The 20253-nt window shown below is 35.4% G+C and overlaps 1 protein-coding gene across 1 annotated transcript in view; it reads right to left on the bottom strand.

The window, feature by feature from the left end:
* The window catches only part of LOC142340751 (uncharacterized), a 107847-nt gene that overhangs the window by 9644 nt on the left and 77950 nt on the right, over nt 1–20253 (bottom strand). The window contains exons 2-3 of the mRNA XM_075391456.1: nt 2736–2926; nt 1707–1876 (exon numbers count right to left, since the gene is read on the bottom strand). Of these exons, the coding sequence (XP_075247571.1) occupies nt 1707–1876; nt 2736–2918 (353 nt within the window). The 5' untranslated portion in view covers nt 2919–2926. The remainder of the gene's footprint in view (nt 1–1706; nt 1877–2735; nt 2927–20253) is intronic.

The raw sequence follows: 20253 nt of genomic DNA on the forward strand, positions 1-20253 counted from the left end.
GTGAACAGTTTGTTAGAAAACGAAACCGTTGTTAGTATTTTCCTGGATTTGGCCAAAGCTTTTAACTCAATATCTCACGAAATTTTTCTCGAAAAAATTGCAAAATATGGATTTAGTACGGAATCAATTGCAATGCTAGAATCGTTTTTATCTAACAGAAAACAATGCGTAAAGAACGGCTTTGAATATTCGAACTGGGTGACAATCAATCACGGAGTACCTCAAGGAACAGTTCTCGGACCTTTAATTTTTATACTTCATATCAACGATTTCCCAGAGAAAATGAAAAAAAGAGGACGTTTTACAGTTTGCAGATGACACATGCATTATTTGTCATTCCAAATCTGATGAAAATCTTTTATGCGAAATTAACAGTGTATTTGAAAATACTGACAGTTATATGAGGCAAAATATGCTAACCTTAAACAGAGATAAAACAGAAATTGTGATTTTTTTTCAAAAAAATGGTGAATCAAAAATTGAACAATTTCATTATAATGGAATTTTCATAGAGCCAAAAACAAGTTGTCGTTATTTAGGTATAATGATTGATAACAATCTAAATTTTGATATTCAGCTAAACAAAACGTTAACAAAAATGGCAAATGCTATTAGGTCAATTTACTTAGTAAGACATTTTCTACCATTAAAAGCAAGAATCGGGCTGTTTTGTCCCATCTCAATTTCAGTGCCAATTTTTTTTCAATCGTTGTCGGTTAAGTCACTTCAGAGAGTTAATAGACAAATAAATTGGGGAATAAAGGTTTGCCACCTGCGCAAAAAGTTTGACAGCGCAAGAGATCTATTATTGAAAGACAAAATTTTACCAGCAGAGCTTATCATTAAAAACGTTTGTCTTCTTAATTTTTTTGACCTCCTCTCACAATATAAAGAGAGCAGTCGAGAAACCAAAAACTCCTCATTCAAGATTTTTGAAAAGTACGAACTGACCAATAACTCCATAACTCTCCAGTACTTTCCAAAGAATAAGTGCCAATCCTAATGATGGAGTGACAGATCACTGATTAGAAATTTTTCTAGGAAGTGGAATAATTTGCCAATTGAAATCCGAAAAGAGAAAACTAAAAATAAATTTAAGGAAAAACTAAGCAGCGAAATGGTCAAACTGCATGAACGTGTTCCAATAGATAGACAAGTAAGAGGCTTTAGAAATTTGTTCTACTGAAGTATAAAGACCAAACTATTCATATATTTACGAGGCGATTTTGAAAATGTAAATATTTAACCAAACGTTTTTGTTGTAGTTATAACTTTAAATTTACATTTTTGAAGATTAAAAAAATAATAATGCGCAAGTTCTCGACAATCGAGATTAAATATTTTGACGAAAGGTTTTACAATACGGCCGCACTGAACACCACACGCAGCTTAATCTGAGAAATCAACCAATATTAGTAGTAGTAAAATTAGACAAGGACTAACAAGCGTGTCAGATTTAGTTCTTAATCATCCAGCGAATTTGATGAGGTGTAACTTTAAAATACAGCCCTAAAAACTCTTCAAATGAAACTCTGAAGCCCGCTAAACCCAAATGACGAGCATATAACTTGTATTTGGTAATTAATCAATTGATGACTTATGAGTCTGCCACCCAAAGAACGGACCACGTTGTTACCAGCACATTTTCAAGAAACTTTTAGCATATGTTATTGAAGATTTACAAAAGATGAATGAAGAGAACCTACTTCATAACTTGAACAATCTCCTCGTCTACTATTCGGTCTCTCAACATCTGTTGGTGTGCTTCATACAAACACGGTGTATCATTGGTTTCGCACTGATCAGCACGCTTCACACGAGGGAAATCATAGTGATATCTGTACGGAGTTCCATGCTTAGCCCGCCATTCACTGATCTAAACAATGCCAGCAAAATATTGACTTTTTATTTTTTTTCCAAACATGTATAACCGAATAGTATAACCGAAAGGTTAAAGTTTACTTGTCTTCAGAAAAATCAGGAATACAATAAAATAATCAAAATTATACAAATCTTCTGGCTATTGATCAATGTTACTCATTAAGCTAGGCGTTCCTCTATGTAAAAATGAGACCCAAATGATCCTAATTCTCTGTCTATTGGTATATTTTTATGCTGAGATTGCAAGAGCGCTGTTAAAGTTCTTTTGAAAAGAATTTTTTCCCGTCGCTCTTACATTAAAAGGTAACTTATACCACTTTTGTATGCACTTCAAAATCAATGATCTTGGACTCGGCTTAGTATACTATGTGTTCTTATTATCAACTGTTTTGTCCGTTTGTTCTGTTTTAATTGCAGGCGGTTAGCACATTTTCTAAAGGTTTCTGATGTTATCCTCTGGTTTAAGTCTGTGTGAAGTTTCAACAAACTAAACTTTGAAATAATTAAATCAGCTGGTAGGACATGTGATTTGAGAAGACGATCACGACATAGAACAAACTTACGACGCATATAACACAATTTAATGCCCCAGTAAATCTGTCGATTTTTAGGATGTATATTTTTTTCTGATAATGTTTGTAAAAAACTCCACTGAATGACAAATGAGAGAGAACTAAAGATTTGAAAACATGCAGCCTTACTTCCAAAGTTCTATAGTTTCTTACCAGATATCATGAGCGAATGGCAGCCGCCATTTTTCTTAAAACTACATTTAGATGTACTTCAAATGACAATTTTGGGTCAAGGTGTATTCCTAAATAACGACAAAAATTTGATAGTTGTTGCACCCTAACCTTCCGATTCTGATAATTGTAAAACATCCAAGGAAGTGTTTCCAAGGACACGTAATGCAGTTTTGTGATTGCCCATCTCAAATAGTATCCCGCTTCGTATGCTTGATCAACATCCGCTTTTCTCCAATGCAAATTATCTTCGAGAGCCTTTGTGTCCTTATTGAACGGATTTGCTCGGCTCATATTTTCTAAAACAAAGGAGGTAAAAGGTTAAAGACATCGCGTTAATAACGACTTGCTGCGGTACTCTCTGCTGAGTCGACACATAGCATCAGTATCTATAGCCCGAAATTTGTCGAATTCATTGGTAAATCCGGGTCTTTCTCGTTATAAAAAAAGTAAATTAGGAAATGCCCCAACTCAACACAGGGTGAATATTGACTGGCCCGGGTTGCTCCCAGCACTACGTATTCTTAAAGCATTTCGCATCTGGGGGTGCAAATAATAAGCTGGCGGGGAACAAACGAAAGATCCCAAAAGACAGACAGCTCTTCAAAGCAAACAACTACTGGCGAAAGTAGATGTTTCCGTTATAGCCTCAGCTAAGTGGTCAGATAACCAATAGCCACGTGGTAAATATACCCCGAATCCGAATGGTCTATAACAGACAATGTTCCAAACTCTAGAAGGATAAGGGCAGTACAATCTGACAGACAGAAAAATCATACAAACACACACACACACACAAAGCACATTACACAAACAAAAACCAACACACAAATACAAAGCCCAACACCAAAAGAAGCACATTTTTAAATTTTGATTTTTTTTTTCAATTGTACACAACTCAAGTTTCGCCACTGTCCATTTAGGTCTTCTCAGCGTGGACTTTTTGAGGCAATTGCATCGATAACTATAATTTTGCCACTAAACGTTGAAAGGTACCAGTTCAAAGTTTTGAGAAAATTTCTTCAATTTTGATATTTCATGAGCACAACAGGACAGTTAAATTTTCAAAATCTCTCAGAAGAGTTATCAGCGAGATTGAAAAAACAGAGTTTCGGTATTGGACATATTTGAAGCCGCAAAGGTAGGATTAAGCAGTTTTTCTAATTTTTCTATCTTTCTGGCAGTTTTTGCACTCTGCCTCCATTTGTGTCTAACATTTGAATGCATTATATCTCTCACACAAACTATGCCTTTCTTCCTCTCTTCCATACACAAATACCTCAAAGAAAAGCACACCCATAAATAATTACACGCAGACGAGCGCGCACTCTTAAACACAAAAATCCACCACCAAAAATAATTACAAAAAATTTTCTTTCTGGCATCTAATCATTACTCAAAACTCCTCACCGTTTAAACACAACTGTTTTTTTTTCTGGAAAACTAGGTTTGAATTTCTTTGGGCAATTGTATGAGTAATTACGTTCCCAAATTTTTTCTTTTTTGTCAAACGTCTGCTTGAATCAGCCGTCACCAGCGTCCATTTCAAATGCAATGAAAGTTGGTACTGTCAGAAAGACGCGTTGGCAATGGGTGCGTCCTTGGCGGTGATTTTGGCAAACCTTTGGATGAAATCGTGGGAGCTACAACTGAAATTACAGACACCTAATTGTAAAACCAACACACAATCTAGCACTTTTCGAATTGCGAACACCGTGTGACAGCACGTGCCAGGGGTGTTGAGTGTGAAGTTTGTAATAGATGGTTCAACGCAAAATGTCAGCAAATCGGCAACACAGAATATGATAGCATGGAAAACCAGTTCTGGATATGCCCATTCTGCTGTGAAAATGATCAGACTGACATTAACCATTCGTCCGAAACTAAAGTTTTTCTAAGATATGTCGACAATATTGTGAGAACAGTTAGAGATGACACAAAAGAGCTGTTAGATGCGGTCAATAACCTCCATCCAAATCTCCGATTTACATTAGAAACAACAGATAACAAAAACAGTTTGCCATTTTTGGACATGTCAATTAACGGACAACCGGAGGGGAACATTTTTTGCACATGGTATCAAAAACCATCAGATATTGAAACAATTCTGAACTATCGTAGCTGTGCATCCCTACAACATAAGAAAAGCATAATACTGGGAACAATACACCGCCTGTTCCGAGCCACCAGCAACTGGTAGGCGTTCCATGAGGCATTGACAAAAAATGAAAACATTTGGGAACGTAATCAATATCCTAGGCATTGGGTAGAGAATATCGTCAAGGATACAGCTGCGAATGAAAGAACAAAGAAAAGGACATAGATATAGCGCGGGTGTAGCCGTAAAACAACAGGAAAATACTGAGAAACAACAATTTGTATTACAGTACAGAGGCAACATCTCTAATGAGTTTGTAAAGAAGTTGAACAAAATTCATCCTATCCAGACGATTTTCACCATTCGGAAACTTAAGAGCTGTTTACCTAGCCTCAATTCTAGCTTGATAAGGATCTCAAATCCCACGTGGTTTATGAACTCATTTGTATTGGATGCAAATCAATCTATGTAGAGCAGACATGGCGACAAATTACCACAAGGGTTGCAGAGCATGCCAAGGTGGAGTCACCGATGGGATTACATGCAATCGAATGCAACGGTGATAAAAAAAGCTTTCCAAAGGAAGATATTAGACCAATGCAGCAACCAATCTAAGTTAATGACACTAAAGGCGCTCGATATAAGAACATTGAAACCAGCCATCAACACGCGCGACGAATACCGAACTCGAGAATTGAAACTGAAACCTTAGTTTGAAGATGAAAATCCCACCTGAAAAACACGTTAAGAACCAAAAAATTCAACTTTACAATTGAACAAAACCGAAGTAAGTTTAAAGCAATATATGTAGGTTTTTTTAATAAAAAACATGTCAATATGCATCTGCTACATCAAATCGAAAATGTATTTTTAATCATATGTAAATATTTTGTAGATACGATTGTAGATATGTAAAAATTCGTTTTGAATTTTCTTGAAAGATTGATTTTAGTGATTTGCATTTTATTTTCTAGCTTTTCATTTTAGCATTTTCTATTGTTTATTACCTGACGATGAACTCAGAGTTCGACAAAATTCGTATTTATGGTTTTAAATTGACAGTCTTTTTTTAAATCTTGTATGAGTTATAGAAAAAATGACGGTAAAAATCTAAAACAAATTTTTTGAATGTTTCTGAAATTTGTTCTCATTTTTATGTTTCGTGAACATAGAGAACGAATAATTTTTTAAAACCCGAGTTTTACAAATATAAGGCTCGGCTCTCTCTCTCTTCTCTCTCTCTCTCTCTCTCTCTCTCTCTCTCTCTCTCTCTCTCTCCTCTTTCGTACCCCTTTCATTGAAAATACGAACACTCATATAAGGAGCCAGATCAGTCTTAGGCTTCCTTTTTTGGAAAAATTGATGCAAAGTACAATATCAATTTTTTTATTTATTTGAAAGCTTCAAATCTTCTTTGTAAACATTATACATAGGTTCAGTTTACTATGAAAATCCGGATATCTTGGGCGGTCTTTCTCTTGTTTGATTTTTAGAGAGCGGTACTCATATGGTATTCTTAATTGGTGCAATTTGGCGGAAAAATATTTGAAAGCATTCAACCTTTTCTTTGCGACAAGTTCAGCTTCAATTTATCGAAATGCAAGTATATAAATTTTAGTATCAGGTCGAGACTAAGTCAGGCGTTGGGTCAATGGTCGTTGGAACAACCGAGAACTGTGCAGGACTACAGTCAGGATAAATAAAAAACGGAAAAGATAAAAAAAAAGACAGCCAATTTCAAACTGATGCAACTGTATGAGGTATTTCTTTCTCCGTTTTCGCTTTAAGATAGTTTCGTTTTTTTATTCCCAAATTTTTCATATTATGGCAAAATATAGCAAATATTCAATGACGGCCTCTGTTTCAATATTAAATGAAATTTCCAAAGAATTCATAAAGGAACAATAAATGAACAGTTTTCAAAAAAACCGGCAAACTTTTTAAAACCATATGATCTAATACCAACTTGATGGAAGCTTTTTTTAATATTAAGAAAATTTTCAAGTCACAATTGATTTTAATACTTAGGAAAAATTTGGCTCAAGAATTGGAAGTGGCAGGCTTCGTCCCAATTTTGTCTAGACCGTTATTTGCGTACATTGTATTTATCAATTTTCTTATGTCATCAAATTTTTGGGCTGGAATATTTGTACGATTAATTTTTTAGTCTATTGAAAAAAAAAGTAGACTTCAGACTAGACGTCAGCAAATATAAAAAAAAATAAAAAAAAATTCTGCTTGAAGAATTGAGGTTTTGCTGTTTTGCCTCTATTAATTCTTTCTTATTTCAGTTTTTTAGCCAGTTACTGAAAACAAAAGTTTCGTAAGAAATCGTTTATTGAAAACTCCATATGAAAAAATGATCAAATTTTTGCCTTTATCGTGGCACTTTCGTCATGCAACTATCACTTTTTTCTTCAATTTTGGTACTCAACCATCACTCAAGTTACCTCTAAGAGAACATTTTTGGAGAGTATCTGATAAATTTCAAGAGTACTCTCTGATTCGAAAAAGACTAAGTTTGGGTTTTCAGCATTGGAAATTTTTTTCCGTCTACCGACAGAAAAACTGGGTCTTTTCTCACTAAAAATTTTAATTGGACTTATCAGGTATAAAAAAGATGTTTTCTGTGTTTGCTTCAATGCGCCTCCAAATAGAAGGCCGACTTAACAAAAAAAATTGCGCAGTCCCATTACCTCATTGTGCAAAATTGCTGGCACAATAAAAAGTCATCAAGAAGAAGGTTGGCATCAACCAAAATTTGTACTGAACACTATTTGTTCTAGATAAGACAACAAAGAACAGAACACAGTCGAAGTTCACGCGCGGGAACGCATAATTTGAGAATGAATATAAAAATAATTGACGTGAAAAGAAAACGTAACAAGAAATAATCAACTTGGAAACAGGCTTTGTTGTTGTTGTTGTTGTTGTTGAAGGGTCCAAAGTCCCAGTTATCATATTAAAATAATGTCCAATAGTTTCTACAGTTTTGACAATCGCAGAACAATTGCCAAGTGCAAATATTTCGCTCAGAAAATTTCTTCTCGAAAAAATTCCACATTGTACGTAATATTCGGTTTTTCAGTCCAGATGGTTCCCTTAAGTTTATTAAATTTTCTAGGCGGTTTGACTTCGAAAGGTTTTAAAGTTGCTTTCGCTGCGCGCTTTCTCTGTTCGAGTTTTCGTCACTTTGAAGATTTCGTTGTTCCTTGTTTCTTTCGTATGTACTTCAGTTAGCTCGATGCCGCTATTTTCTTCATTCGAAGCTTTTGAAACCAGCAAAAGATCGTTAAGTTGGATAAGCATTGGTGATGGCAATATGCTTAATAGTCGAAGCTGGCTTTTGTATTCTGTATCTTTATTTCCCGTTATCCATTTGACTACCTTTTTTGAAACTTTTCCAGAATCTGATTTTCAGTTCTTCCTGCAGTCAAGCACGTGAAGCCATACAGCAATACCGGCAGAATTAAGGACTTACATAATCCCAACTTCACAAACGTGTTTACTTTAGTTGCAACATTTCGCTTAATCATGTACAGAACTTTATTTGCTTTCTTCATTCTTTCTTCAATATGTTGTTTCCACGATACATCAGCCACCACGTGAATACCAAGATCTTTGACAGTCGTGGATTTCACCAAATCTTTTCCCATCAATTTGTACTGTTGGTCTCTACCTCTGAAATTCAGATAGGCAAACTTGTCTATTGCCAGCTCCATTTTATTTTGGATTATCCAGTTCTCAATCCCATGTAGATCATCTTGGACTTCCCAGTAGCTTCTTTGTACAGCCAAAATTTTAAAATCATCAGCGAAGGTAAAGGGCTCAGAAAACATCAAGACATCTGGAAGATTGTTAATAAATATACAGAACAGTATAGGGAATAGGAGTGACCCCTGTGGTACCCCGCTTGTTATGTCGAGTATCTTCGAACTGGTATTGTCCACACGCACATATTGGCGTCGATCACTCAAGTAGTCGATTAAAATTTCGAGCAAACATCCTCCAACTCCAATGTCAATCAATTTTTGAACTAACTCATAATGTGGTACTTTGTCGAAAGCTTTTGAGAAGTCAGTGTAGAAGGCAATAATCTCTGATTGAGGGTCGTGACCAAGAGCTTCATATATTCTTTTGAGAAAGAGCAGCATATTTGTTTGCACAGATCTTTTCCTTACAACACGATGTTGACTCTTATTTAAGAAATTTTGAAAATGATTATACAATGCAATATGTATACATTTTTCCAGAATCTTGCTATCAATATTCAATAGTGAAACAAGCCGGTAGTTTTCAACTTTTCTTCGGTCTCTTTTTTTGAAAATAGGCGTTATGGCAGCAACTTTCCAGCTATCGGGTATTTTCCGCAGTCTTTTTATGTTCCAAAGGACAGAATGCATGATGTTGCAGAGATTCTTGCTCGTCTTTACGTAAAAAACCGTATACAGTTCGGTCCTCTGGATTTTGTGGCATCAATATTATCCATTATATTTCAGATGGTATTCTTCGAGATGTCAAAATTTGTAGGAGAGGGTTTCTGTACTTTGAAATCTTTCAAATTGAAATTAGTTTTTGGTGAGAACACGGAGTGAAAAAATTGATTTAACATATTTACTTGTTGGCATCGAAGTGAACTTTGCTTGGTATCATTCATCAAAACTTTGGGCAGGCAGGCAGATTTGATTAGGCTTTTCAGATGTTTAAAAATTTTGTATGTATTTCTCGATCCCAGTAAATTTTCTTGGTACACAAAACTGTCTTCTTCAGCTGGATCAGTGACTTGAATTTCCAGTTTTAGAACCAACTGTTTTCTGTAAGATGATGGTTTAAATAATTCGTTTTCCAAAAAACGTTTCTGTGTCTTCAGCTTATTAATCAAATTTGAAGTAATTAACAGGAAATCCACGGTGGCAGTGAGTATCTATGCCTTTTTCCTTTCGGGACATTCAAATCGAAAATTCCGTCAAGATACCTTGTGATTTTTTCGCTCATTTTGTTGATGTTCGTGTAACAAATTGATTGGAACGGTTTTTCAACAAGATGCTCGTTTATAGCGTCATAGTCAGCATTCCCAAAACTTCTAAAGTTCTGTTTTAATGGTTTTGTTTCAGTAACTGGGTTTTCTAAGGATAGACGAATAGCTTCTTGGTCAGTTAGATTATAGATAGATGAAAAGGATTTGTCTAATTCAGCGGATAGATGACAATTTTGATAGAAGACAGTATCCAAGATGTTGTTTCTACATGTTGGGAACCCATTAATTTGCCGGAACAATTTCTCTTCAAACGTTTCGATGACCTTGTCTTCAGTCTCGTTGGGACTATACAGTGTCTTCCAGTTTGCTTCTGGAAAATTAAGGTCTCCACAGATGACAATTGGTTTGTTTTTAGGAATGTTTCTCAGGAGCAGCTGGAAGTCCTCTATCGTGTCTCGAAATTAGCTTGATATGGGTGGATTGTAGAACGCATATAGAAATACTTGAGTGTCATTCAGTGTAATTTTACACGCTACACATTAGTTGGGTAGAGTGGAATTTATTTTTTCCGATATCAGAGTATTTTTCACAGCAATGAGGGTACCTCCATGCGCATTTCTATCTCCAATCGTGGCCCGATCACTTCTATAAATATTGTATTCGTTAAGAAAGAGTTCGTAGTCATGAATGTTATCGTTCAACCAGGTTTCGCATAGACATAGAACATTATGATCTGAGCTAATTACTGCATTTACGAATTTTGATCTTCTTTCGATATTTACTAAGCTTCTTGTTTTTAGTTGGAGGATATGGAGAAAGCCTCCTAGTCAGTGGGCATTCTGTACATCCAACTGCACTTTGACCCCATCATTGTAAAGTTCAAGATTTCGAATTTTTATTTTCTCCTTAGGTACACCTCCGTCAAGCAGCTCCCTTCGCTTTTTTAACATTTGATTTTCTCTCAGTGTGTCATCCCTCGACAACGCTGGCAGCATGTAAATGTTTCTTTCGACCAAACTATTTCTGAATTCTCGATTTCTTGCAAGAGTGATTCTTGTTTCGTGTTCATTTGCCAAGGTTACTAATACCGCCCTTGGCTTTTTTCTATCATTTCGAAATTTTCTAAGTCTTTGTATTTCCGTTACATGTGCATTTGCTCCTATCGAATTGAGCAGATCGTTAACTTCATCGTTTTTTGGGACAAAATTTTCCCCTTTCGTTTTATTAGGATCCTCAGGTATCCCTTGTATTCTTATACATTTATTGATATTGTGACTTTTCGAGTTTTCATCAGTTTTAACGCCTTTAGGTTTTCCTGAATTAGTTTCAACAGCAACGACAGCAGCATCTGTTTTTTCAACTTGGTCACACATCCATTTCGTAGCATTCCCAATTTTCTCATCCACTAAGTCCGTTAATCGCCTTTCGATATTCTTCAGTTTTTCCCCTACATCCAACCTATCGATTTTTTCAGCAACTTTTGCCAGGATTCATTTTGTTCATTTTGTTCAACACAATTATAGCAGAGTAGCATGGCATTCATACCAAGCTCTTTAATGCCAGTAATTGCAGCTGGAGAAAGAGCTGTACATTCAGCAGTCAGATGCATTTTACAATTACATGCCACACAAGTATAACTCTTTTTGTTCGCGTTAACGGCCTTCTTGCAAGTTTTACAATTTTTCCCCATTTCGTGTTTTATTATTTTCTGAGCAAAACCAAAGAACTTAATCGCTAGAAATTTCTCAAAAAAAATCTTAACGACTGGGATTTTAGGTTAAAAGTTCTGATCCGGACCAAGGAACTTGATCTCTAGGAACTTCACAGATATATCATAATCTACTATTAATTCCGCCTCTGTCATAATCACGGAACAGAAACTGAAATTAAATGAACACCAGATTGAAATTGTTTTAATATGAAGTTTAAATTTGATTCTCTTCATTGAAAACCGACGTATTCACTTCTCTCTCTTAATCTTTTTAATTATATGGAGCTGGAGAGTTGTTTAGTGTTTGCATTCGAGGATCAGGCGAGCTCACCACCGTCAAGTCGAATATGTTTCATCCACGAGGACGATTTGATACTTCCTGCAAAACTGATGCAATTTTCTGGTTATCGTGTGGCGGTTGTTCTGCATCAGTACTGTTGTCCGATGCCAGGATGGAGCTCACTTTGATCTGCCTAGCAAAACCTTAGCACGGCGTTGACGTTTTCCAGTCATTGGATGTTGATGGAGTCGACTGTGTAGACGATGAAGAAGTTGCATTTGTGGTGATATTCTTTGCGGCTTTGTTAGTTCGGGGGAAGTCATTTATTTGCCATTGTTTGAGATTGCTGACAAGACTCCAGAAGTGTCCTCCGGTTGAAGGTGACGTAGTTCTGTCTCAGCACTGTACTTTTTCTCTAGCTGCCTCATATGGGGAACTAATTTGCTCTTCCCTTTCTTCTCATTAGGAAGAGGCCGTCCTTGTGCATATGTCCACAAACAGATATTTTGAATGGATTTTGTCTCAAATTTTGCAATGTCGCTATTGCGCACTCGAACTTCAGGAAAACCTGTCTCTTTAATGATGGATGTATTGGAGAGGTGCGGGATTCAGCTAATCCTTGGGCTAAGATCTCGTAAAGTCCTTGATAGTCCCCTTTTGACTTCTTGTTTACCTTTGTTGCAAGCTTCAGCTCCAAAGATTGCTCAGTACGGGGAATAGGGTTAGCAGTTTGGGGTGCATATTAAAACAAGAATCAGATTTGTTCTTTTGGCCATTCTATCTACGACCTGAATTGAATTGTGCGCGTGCCATTACCTCCTTGATTAACAGGTCCTTTCTGTCAACAGTGACCGACCCCAGATAATCTGCGACGGGAACAATATAAATGTCTATATAGTGGCTTAATGTTTTTTCATTAAAAAATTGTGTATGTAATTACGTTCTTTACTTTTATTATTAAGTGTGCATTTCGTTTTCTTCAGAAGTGGTGTATCTGGTTGTCTGCTTGGACAGGCGACTCTTTAGTAGTCATTAGTTTACAGATGCGCAATTTATATTTTAATGCTTTAATTGAAGAATTTGTTTAAATGTGTTTAGTTTACATGCTAGTTTCATACACCCCACTCTCCATTTAAACTTTTGTTTTAATCTCTCAACTCGTCTTACTGCTCAGTGATTGTTAGCTGGTGCAGTGATATTATTTATATTGTTGTTCTTAGAGAAATCTTTAACTTTATCTCCAATGAGACATCTTGCTTGATCTAAACGGATATTTCTGGGTATACCATGCATGTGTATGTATACTTCTAAAAATTTCACAACATTAGGGGAATTCGCCAGTTTGAAAAACTCTATGCTTGGGAACTTTGAAAAAGATCCAACACATTCAAAAAAACTGCATCTTCTCTCATCCCATTTAATAACCCCAAAATCTATTTTTAATTGTTTATTTGGTTCGGAACAGTTTACTACCGGTTTCATTTTTACGCCGGTAATACCTGTTTCGATTTTTACCGTTATCAGTACAGTGTTTGCACTTGGCGAGTTTAATCAAAATTTCTCGTTGAATCTACGGCCAGAATGCATACTGGCCGAAAAAAATCATCCCCCAGCTTCCAGTGTGTGTCATATGAAGGGATTCCAGCACTGCATCCAGGCTTGAAATGAAAATGGCCGCTTGATCGTCCTTACATTGTCCGAACGAACATGAATTGCCCCCCAGTAAGAATGTAGATACGGTTTCACATCCTTGCTACGCTGCTCAAAGATCTGAATTATGCAGTCATGCACTTCTTTGAGGTCGGCACCTTTGGTTGTTAGCACCGCCAGGAAGATGTTGCTGAAAAATTTTTGTAGGGCTACTCCAAAATATATCGTCACTAGGCTGTTCAATAGCCGGTGAGAATTCATCCGTCGTCTTCTGTGTCACATTTACGTTTACGAGTTTGACTGGAAAGTCACACGTTCTGAATTGGTAGATGGAGTAGCGTGTAATATATTATTGTTGCTCATATGTTTTGACTGAATGAGTGATCGGAAACGTGCTGCGTTTAACGAGTTGAATGAACCAACTGAGTTGCGCGTGGGTTAAATACAAATAGCAACTCAGAATTGTTTACTATGGGAGCATTAGTGACACGAGTGAAGTGTTTCTATTTACCGCGTTAATCTGCGGTGATTGACAGATTGACAATGAGGAATTCATGTAAATTGCTGCAATTTTGCCAAAATAGCGGTTAAATGTGTCAACCGCAAACTCACCTGCATATCTGTAGCTTTTGCTTCTTGATTTGATTGGCAAGAATCTTAATTAAAATGTCCCATTTTTGCACCAGGAATGTGTTCAACGACAAAATCAATGACAGTTAACAATCGATGCAACGTATCAATCAGCTAGTGCAAGATTTTTTTGAACTATGTTCTTTCATGGTTGACAAAGAAAAGGCCCGACGATCAATTATTAAGGTGAAGTTATTTCCGAAATAATAATAATTAAAATATTCAACCGAACAAACAATTCCTAAAAGTTCCAATTCGTTGACGATAGATCTCTCTTCATTACTGTTAAAGAAACTTGTTGCAATTAAAACTGCATGCCATCTTGTAGGTAAACATTGCCCTAATGCTGCTCCTAATTCAGAGCGAGAAGCATAGCATTTGATACATAGCATTTTTCCATGTTAGGATTTGTATTTTCTTTTGTTTTTGCAACCTGATTTTCAATCTGCTGGGGATTTGGTTTTTCAATTTACCACTATATTCAAATTTTATAGTATTTTTTCTTAGAATTGGACGTAATGGGTGACAAATTTGTGAGAGATTCAAAATTAACTTTTCTAAATATTTTTCCGAACGAAAAATAATATTTTTGATGCTGAAAGGTTTTAAGAAACTGATGTTTTTGTTTCAAGTTGAGATATTCGAGTTTGACTATATTTCGAGTCAAGCCATTCATTTTCAGTTCTTGAGAAATGGAATTTAGGAAAAATAATTCGAAGATTATATTCGTAAAGTTTTCTAAAAAAAATTAAAAATAGTTTTAGCTGTTCATCTTTTGATCCCTTACCAACGGTTATGAAGTCATCCAATAAACAATGTGTATTTTCAAATCAAATTAAAGTTTAGTCAATTACTTTTGGAAAGCTGCGCGCGTATCAGTTGGAACATAGAAGCCTGTTATAAGGCGATATATGCGAATGTATTCATTGCTTATTGTTAAAAATTGATATAGCGTGACGTTTCCGGTTCTAACTTTAGTTGGCTGTAAGCGTATTTCAAGTCCAATGATGTAAGACTTGATGTCTCATCTGTTGCTTGTGAATAAAAATTTTGTTGAAAATTATATATTAAATAGTTAAATTATGGCATCTGATATTTGTTTTTATGAATAGATTTATTTAAAATTTTGGAGAAAAGGGCTAATGTAGCAGACTTATCTCTTTTTACCGTGATAACGACTGAAAATATGACTTTATTGTCAGAACAGGCAGTTAGATTTTAAGGTGCGTTTCATCAATAGGGTTTTGAAATTCACTGTTTATCAAAAAATGAAGATTCAAAGTAACACGGCGGTCTTTTTGATGAGTGAATTTTTTTGAAATGTTGATTTGTAGATGACTTTACGGGACTTAGCAATGCAAGTGACGAATTTAGGATAACTGTTAGCTACATTCATTTTGGCAGTACACTGTGTTTGGTTGACTTTTTATATATATCTCGATTGATTTAAAGATAGAACTAATTGCTGAAAAAGGTCTCTACAGATAATAGACCGATGACAACCTTCAACTACAGTTGTTTTAATGATCTCAAATTGACAGTCTTTACATTTTAGTTGTGAAAAAATTTACCTCCACTATTTTGATTGCTTTATTTCAAAATTTTTTCAGGTCTTGTGTTATTGGAGTTTTCATCCAACAACTATGTTTTTCCAAAAACTATGTCCGTTGATCACCGCATTAGCTAGGCTTTTGTAAATTTTTGTACAAACGCAGGTTGAATCCACTAATGCTTTCTTTTTGACTTTTCCAAACTGCGTCAGAAGATTTGTAGGTGCCAAACGGCTTAATCCTAAATTAGTATAGAGTGGCAAGCTGTTCCATTTCGACGTGAGTACTGATTTATATGGAAACCCGTTGCGCCTCTACGTACTTGTTAAAGTCTGGTCCGAAGAAAGAGATTTAAGAGAACAACTGAAATTCACAATTAAAATGAGAAGAATGAATTGAGATTATAAAGTGGATTGCATGAACAAATCATTTTCTCAATAGACGAGAGGTCAAATCAAATTAGTTGAACAAGAAAATGAACTAGTCCTAATTTCATTGGAGTTTAATTTGGTATAAATTTATCTTCTGTTCCATCCTCGTGTTTTCAGGTCAACTTTTCTGGACACCATTTGTATTTCCACTTTCATTATGCTCAATATGGTACAAAAACATAAGAGTTTCAATTTTACTAGAAGAGTACTCCTCGCACAATATTTCGTCAGTTTTTGCCTTCAATTAAATGTTTGTATCAAAAAGTTAGAGTCTAGGATTTTTTTTCGTTTCTTGTCTCCAACCCTCCATTTTGCTATAGATGGCTACTCTACACAAGTATTAATGTACTGCTAAATTTAGTTTTTCTTCCACTTTTCCCCATCCACACTTTGATTTGTTTTTCCGCCGAAGTTTTTTATTTTATCAATCACAACAATGAAGTCATCTCAAATGCGTAAAAGTGAAACCAGGACAAGATCTTTGAAGTTGTGCTCGGTTTCCCATTATATTTTATGTACTATATGATGTAACTTTATTAGGAAGGTCCAGATATCCTTCTGGCGTTCGTTGTGGTTATATATGGAACTAGTTTAAAAAGCAAATGGGGAAAACTTTTTGAAGTCAGCTAAACCATATCAGCAAAAGATGGCAAAGAATAGGGTTCAAGAGATAACAAAAATTTCTTGTTTCCTCATCAAGTGTTCGCTTGTTCCAGTTCTAATTATTTCTCATTCAGTTTTACAGCATTCTAACTAAAACTAAGACTATGCAAACAAGAAGTCTAGGATTATCGCAACTTTTTAGGTAAATTAGTTAAAAATTAATTATTTTTTTATCAACAGTTTAGCTACAAAATTATTAATCTAGGATTCTATGTGCTTTAAAAATTTATTTGTAATGATGCAATCATTTTCTCCTGTTGACCTTGTCTATATTCCTCCTTTTTAGATATTTGTTGGGACAATAAAAGTGAATCAATAAGAGCTTCGCAATAGCGTGAATCTGTGCCAAATTTATTTATATTAGATGAAGCGTGTCTTTCATTGCTCGCCTTATGCAGATCGCAGAATCAGACAACCAGCCTTCCTGCTTGAATTCGATTTACACGTCTGAAAATTGATATCATTATTATAAGGCGCTAAAGAAAACGATTCAAGTTCTAAAAATGCACTGGAACATCGTGTTAGCCTAGAGGAGGCCACGGCAGCAATGTTTTGGTGTAAGATTCTGCAACAAAGTTAGCTCTTCATTCTGTTCGTTCAACTGGGTTTTTCACCTAGGAGACAGTCATGGCATTGGAAAAACATCAACACCATGCAAAACTGAGACCTCTTATCAATTAAATCCATAATTTTTCACATGAAATTAAATTTAATGTGAAAAACTAACGTCTTTTTTAAAATCTCATACATGTAAATTTGAATGACCACAAGGTTAAAGTTACATGTTATAATTTATATATCAAACAAACTACATCTTTCCTTTGAATAATTAAATATAAAAAAAAAACAACTAAGGTTCAGTTTCTAGTTTTTGTGATTTATTTTGGAAAAATAAACTTTTAAAGCCTTCAATTTTTGTTTCTCTCAATTTAATCGAATATTAAAAAGTATTTATGGAGCTCTACTGACTAATTTACGTCTCTCTTGTATATATTTGTAAAAAATTTTCCTGATATATCTATAGAACTTATCTCATATGTCTCAAGCCACATTTGCGAGAAACAATTTCAGTGTTAGGACTTCAATGCGCTTTTTATAACAAATAAATTGTACCGTGACACAAGTTTGAATTGCAACTTGAGGATCGAGATTGGCGTTTCTCTTAGCCCAATTTTGCTAATTGCTGTTAAACAATTTTTAATTGAATTTATCAGACTCTCGAGTTAAAAAATATCTGCTATCTCGATTTAGCAGTTTGCCGCTAGACTGCCGATGATCCCAAATAATTTTCTGTAAAATCAGCACTACGAATTAGACAACGCCTAAGGCTCGGAATTCTTTTGAACTTTAGGTGCTATCAAAGTTGAGTACGTCTAAGCTGGTTACATGACAATTTACCCAATGCCATTATACCAACTGCCAAGATACCCAAAGCCATTATACCCAATGCCATTATACCCACTGCCAAGATACCCAAAGCCATTATACCCAATGCCATTATACCCAATGCCAAAATAACCAATGCCATTATACCCAATGCCATTATACCCAATGCCAAAATACCCAAAGCCATTATACCCAATGCCATTTTACCCACTGCCAAGATACCCAAAGCCATTATACCCAATGCCATTATACCCAATGCCAAAATACCCAATGCCATTATACCCAATGCCAATATACCCAATTCACATTGATATTTTTGTTCCATAATCCGAGCACTTATTAGCAGAAAATAGCTTTTACACGTATGATTTAACGAGCGCATAATTTAATCCCATGCTCGGTTGTGATAATTTCATATCAAGTCCCATGGGCCACTGAGGCATGGCCATGGCCATTAAGTATGTTAAAACATACGGGTAATAGCGATTGCTAATTTGTTGTCGGATTATGAACGGAAACATCAAGTGCATTGGGCATAATGGCATTGGGTATTTTGGCATTGGGTATAATGGCATTGGGTATAATGGTATTGGGTACAATGGCATTGGGTAAATAGTCATGACACCGTCTAAGCTATGGTGGTTCGTAGCATGTGAGAAAAAAATGACTGTCACCCGAGTGACGAAGTTAGCTCTGACATCAGGACAATTGCACTTAAGCATTGGTTGAAAGACCCGAAGGGACCAGAATTTGTGTTCTGATTTATTTAGAAAATCAAACGGGAAGAGGTTATAAGATGCTTTGACAGGACCTTTAAAATACGAAAACTCAAAAGTAAGTTAACACCTGTTAGTTTAACGATGCCGCATTTTTGACGCATTTTTATTCAAATCGTAATCAAAACTTTCAAAAGAATCGTGACACATTTGATCGTTATTGGGACAATAAAAATGAAACAATTGGTGCATCGTGATAGCATGAATCTCTGCTAGATTTATTTATATTAAATGAAGCGTGTTTTTATCATTGCTCGCCTTATGCTGATCGCAGAATCAGAAAACAAGAGCCTTCCTGCTTGAATTTGATTTACACGTCTGAAAATTGATATCATTATTATAATGCGCTAAAGAAAACAATTCAATCCCGGTTCGAGATGTCAGCGCCGTTTCAGCGCATCTTTTTGTAAGAAATGCACTGAATGCGCTGAAATTATGTAAGAAATGCGCTGAACGCGCTGAAGTGCGATGAAATTTCGAGATGGCGCTGAAACTTTAAAATTTCAGCGCACCTTCAGCACATTTCTTACATAATTTTTAGAAATTTTCTCGACCCGGGAGTTCTAAAATTGCACTTGAACATCGTGTCAGCCTAGAGGAGGCCACGGCAGCAATGTCTTGTTGTAAGATTCTGCTACAAAGTTACCTATTCATGCTGTTCGCTCAACTGCGGTTTTTTCACCTAGAAAACGTCGGCCTTGGAAAGACATCAACATCATGCAAAATTGAGCCCTATCAATTCAATCCATTATTTTGTACATGAAATTATATTTAATGTGAAAAACTAACGTCTTTTTTTAAATATCATACATGTGAATTCAGATAAACACAAGTTTAAAGTTACATGTTATAATTTATAAATCAAAAATACTACATCTTTCCTTTGAATAATTAAATATAAAATAAAATAAACTAAAGTTCAGTTTCTAGTTTTTGTGATTTATTTTATAAAAATAAACTTTTAAAGCCTTCAATTTTTTTCTCTCAATTTAATCGAATATTAAAAAGTACTTATGGAGCTCTACTGACTAATTTACGTCTCTCTTGGATATATTTGTAAAAAATTTTCCTGATATATCTATAGAACTTATCTCATATGTCTCAAGCCACATTTGCGAGAAAACAATTTTAGTGTTAGGACTTCAATGCGCTTTTTATAACAAATAAATTGTACCGTGACACAAGTTTGAATTGCAACTTGAGGATCGAGATTGGCGTTTCTCTTAGCCCAATTTTGCTAATTGCTGTTAAACAATTTTAAATTGAATTTATCAGACTCTCGAGTTAAAAAATATCTGCTATCTCGATTTAGCAATTTGCCGCTAGACTGCCGATGATCCCAAATATTTTTCTGTATAATCAGCACTACGAATTAGACAACGCCTAAGGCTCGGAATTCTTTTGAACTTTAGGTGCTATCAAAGTTGAGTACGTCTAAGCTGGTTACATGACAATTTACCCAATGCCATTATACCA

This window comes from Convolutriloba macropyga, chromosome 6 (genome assembly GCF_964194025.1).
Source record: "Convolutriloba macropyga chromosome 6, txConMacr16.3, whole genome shotgun sequence".
NCBI lineage: Eukaryota > Metazoa > Xenacoelomorpha > Acoela > Convolutidae > Convolutriloba > Convolutriloba macropyga.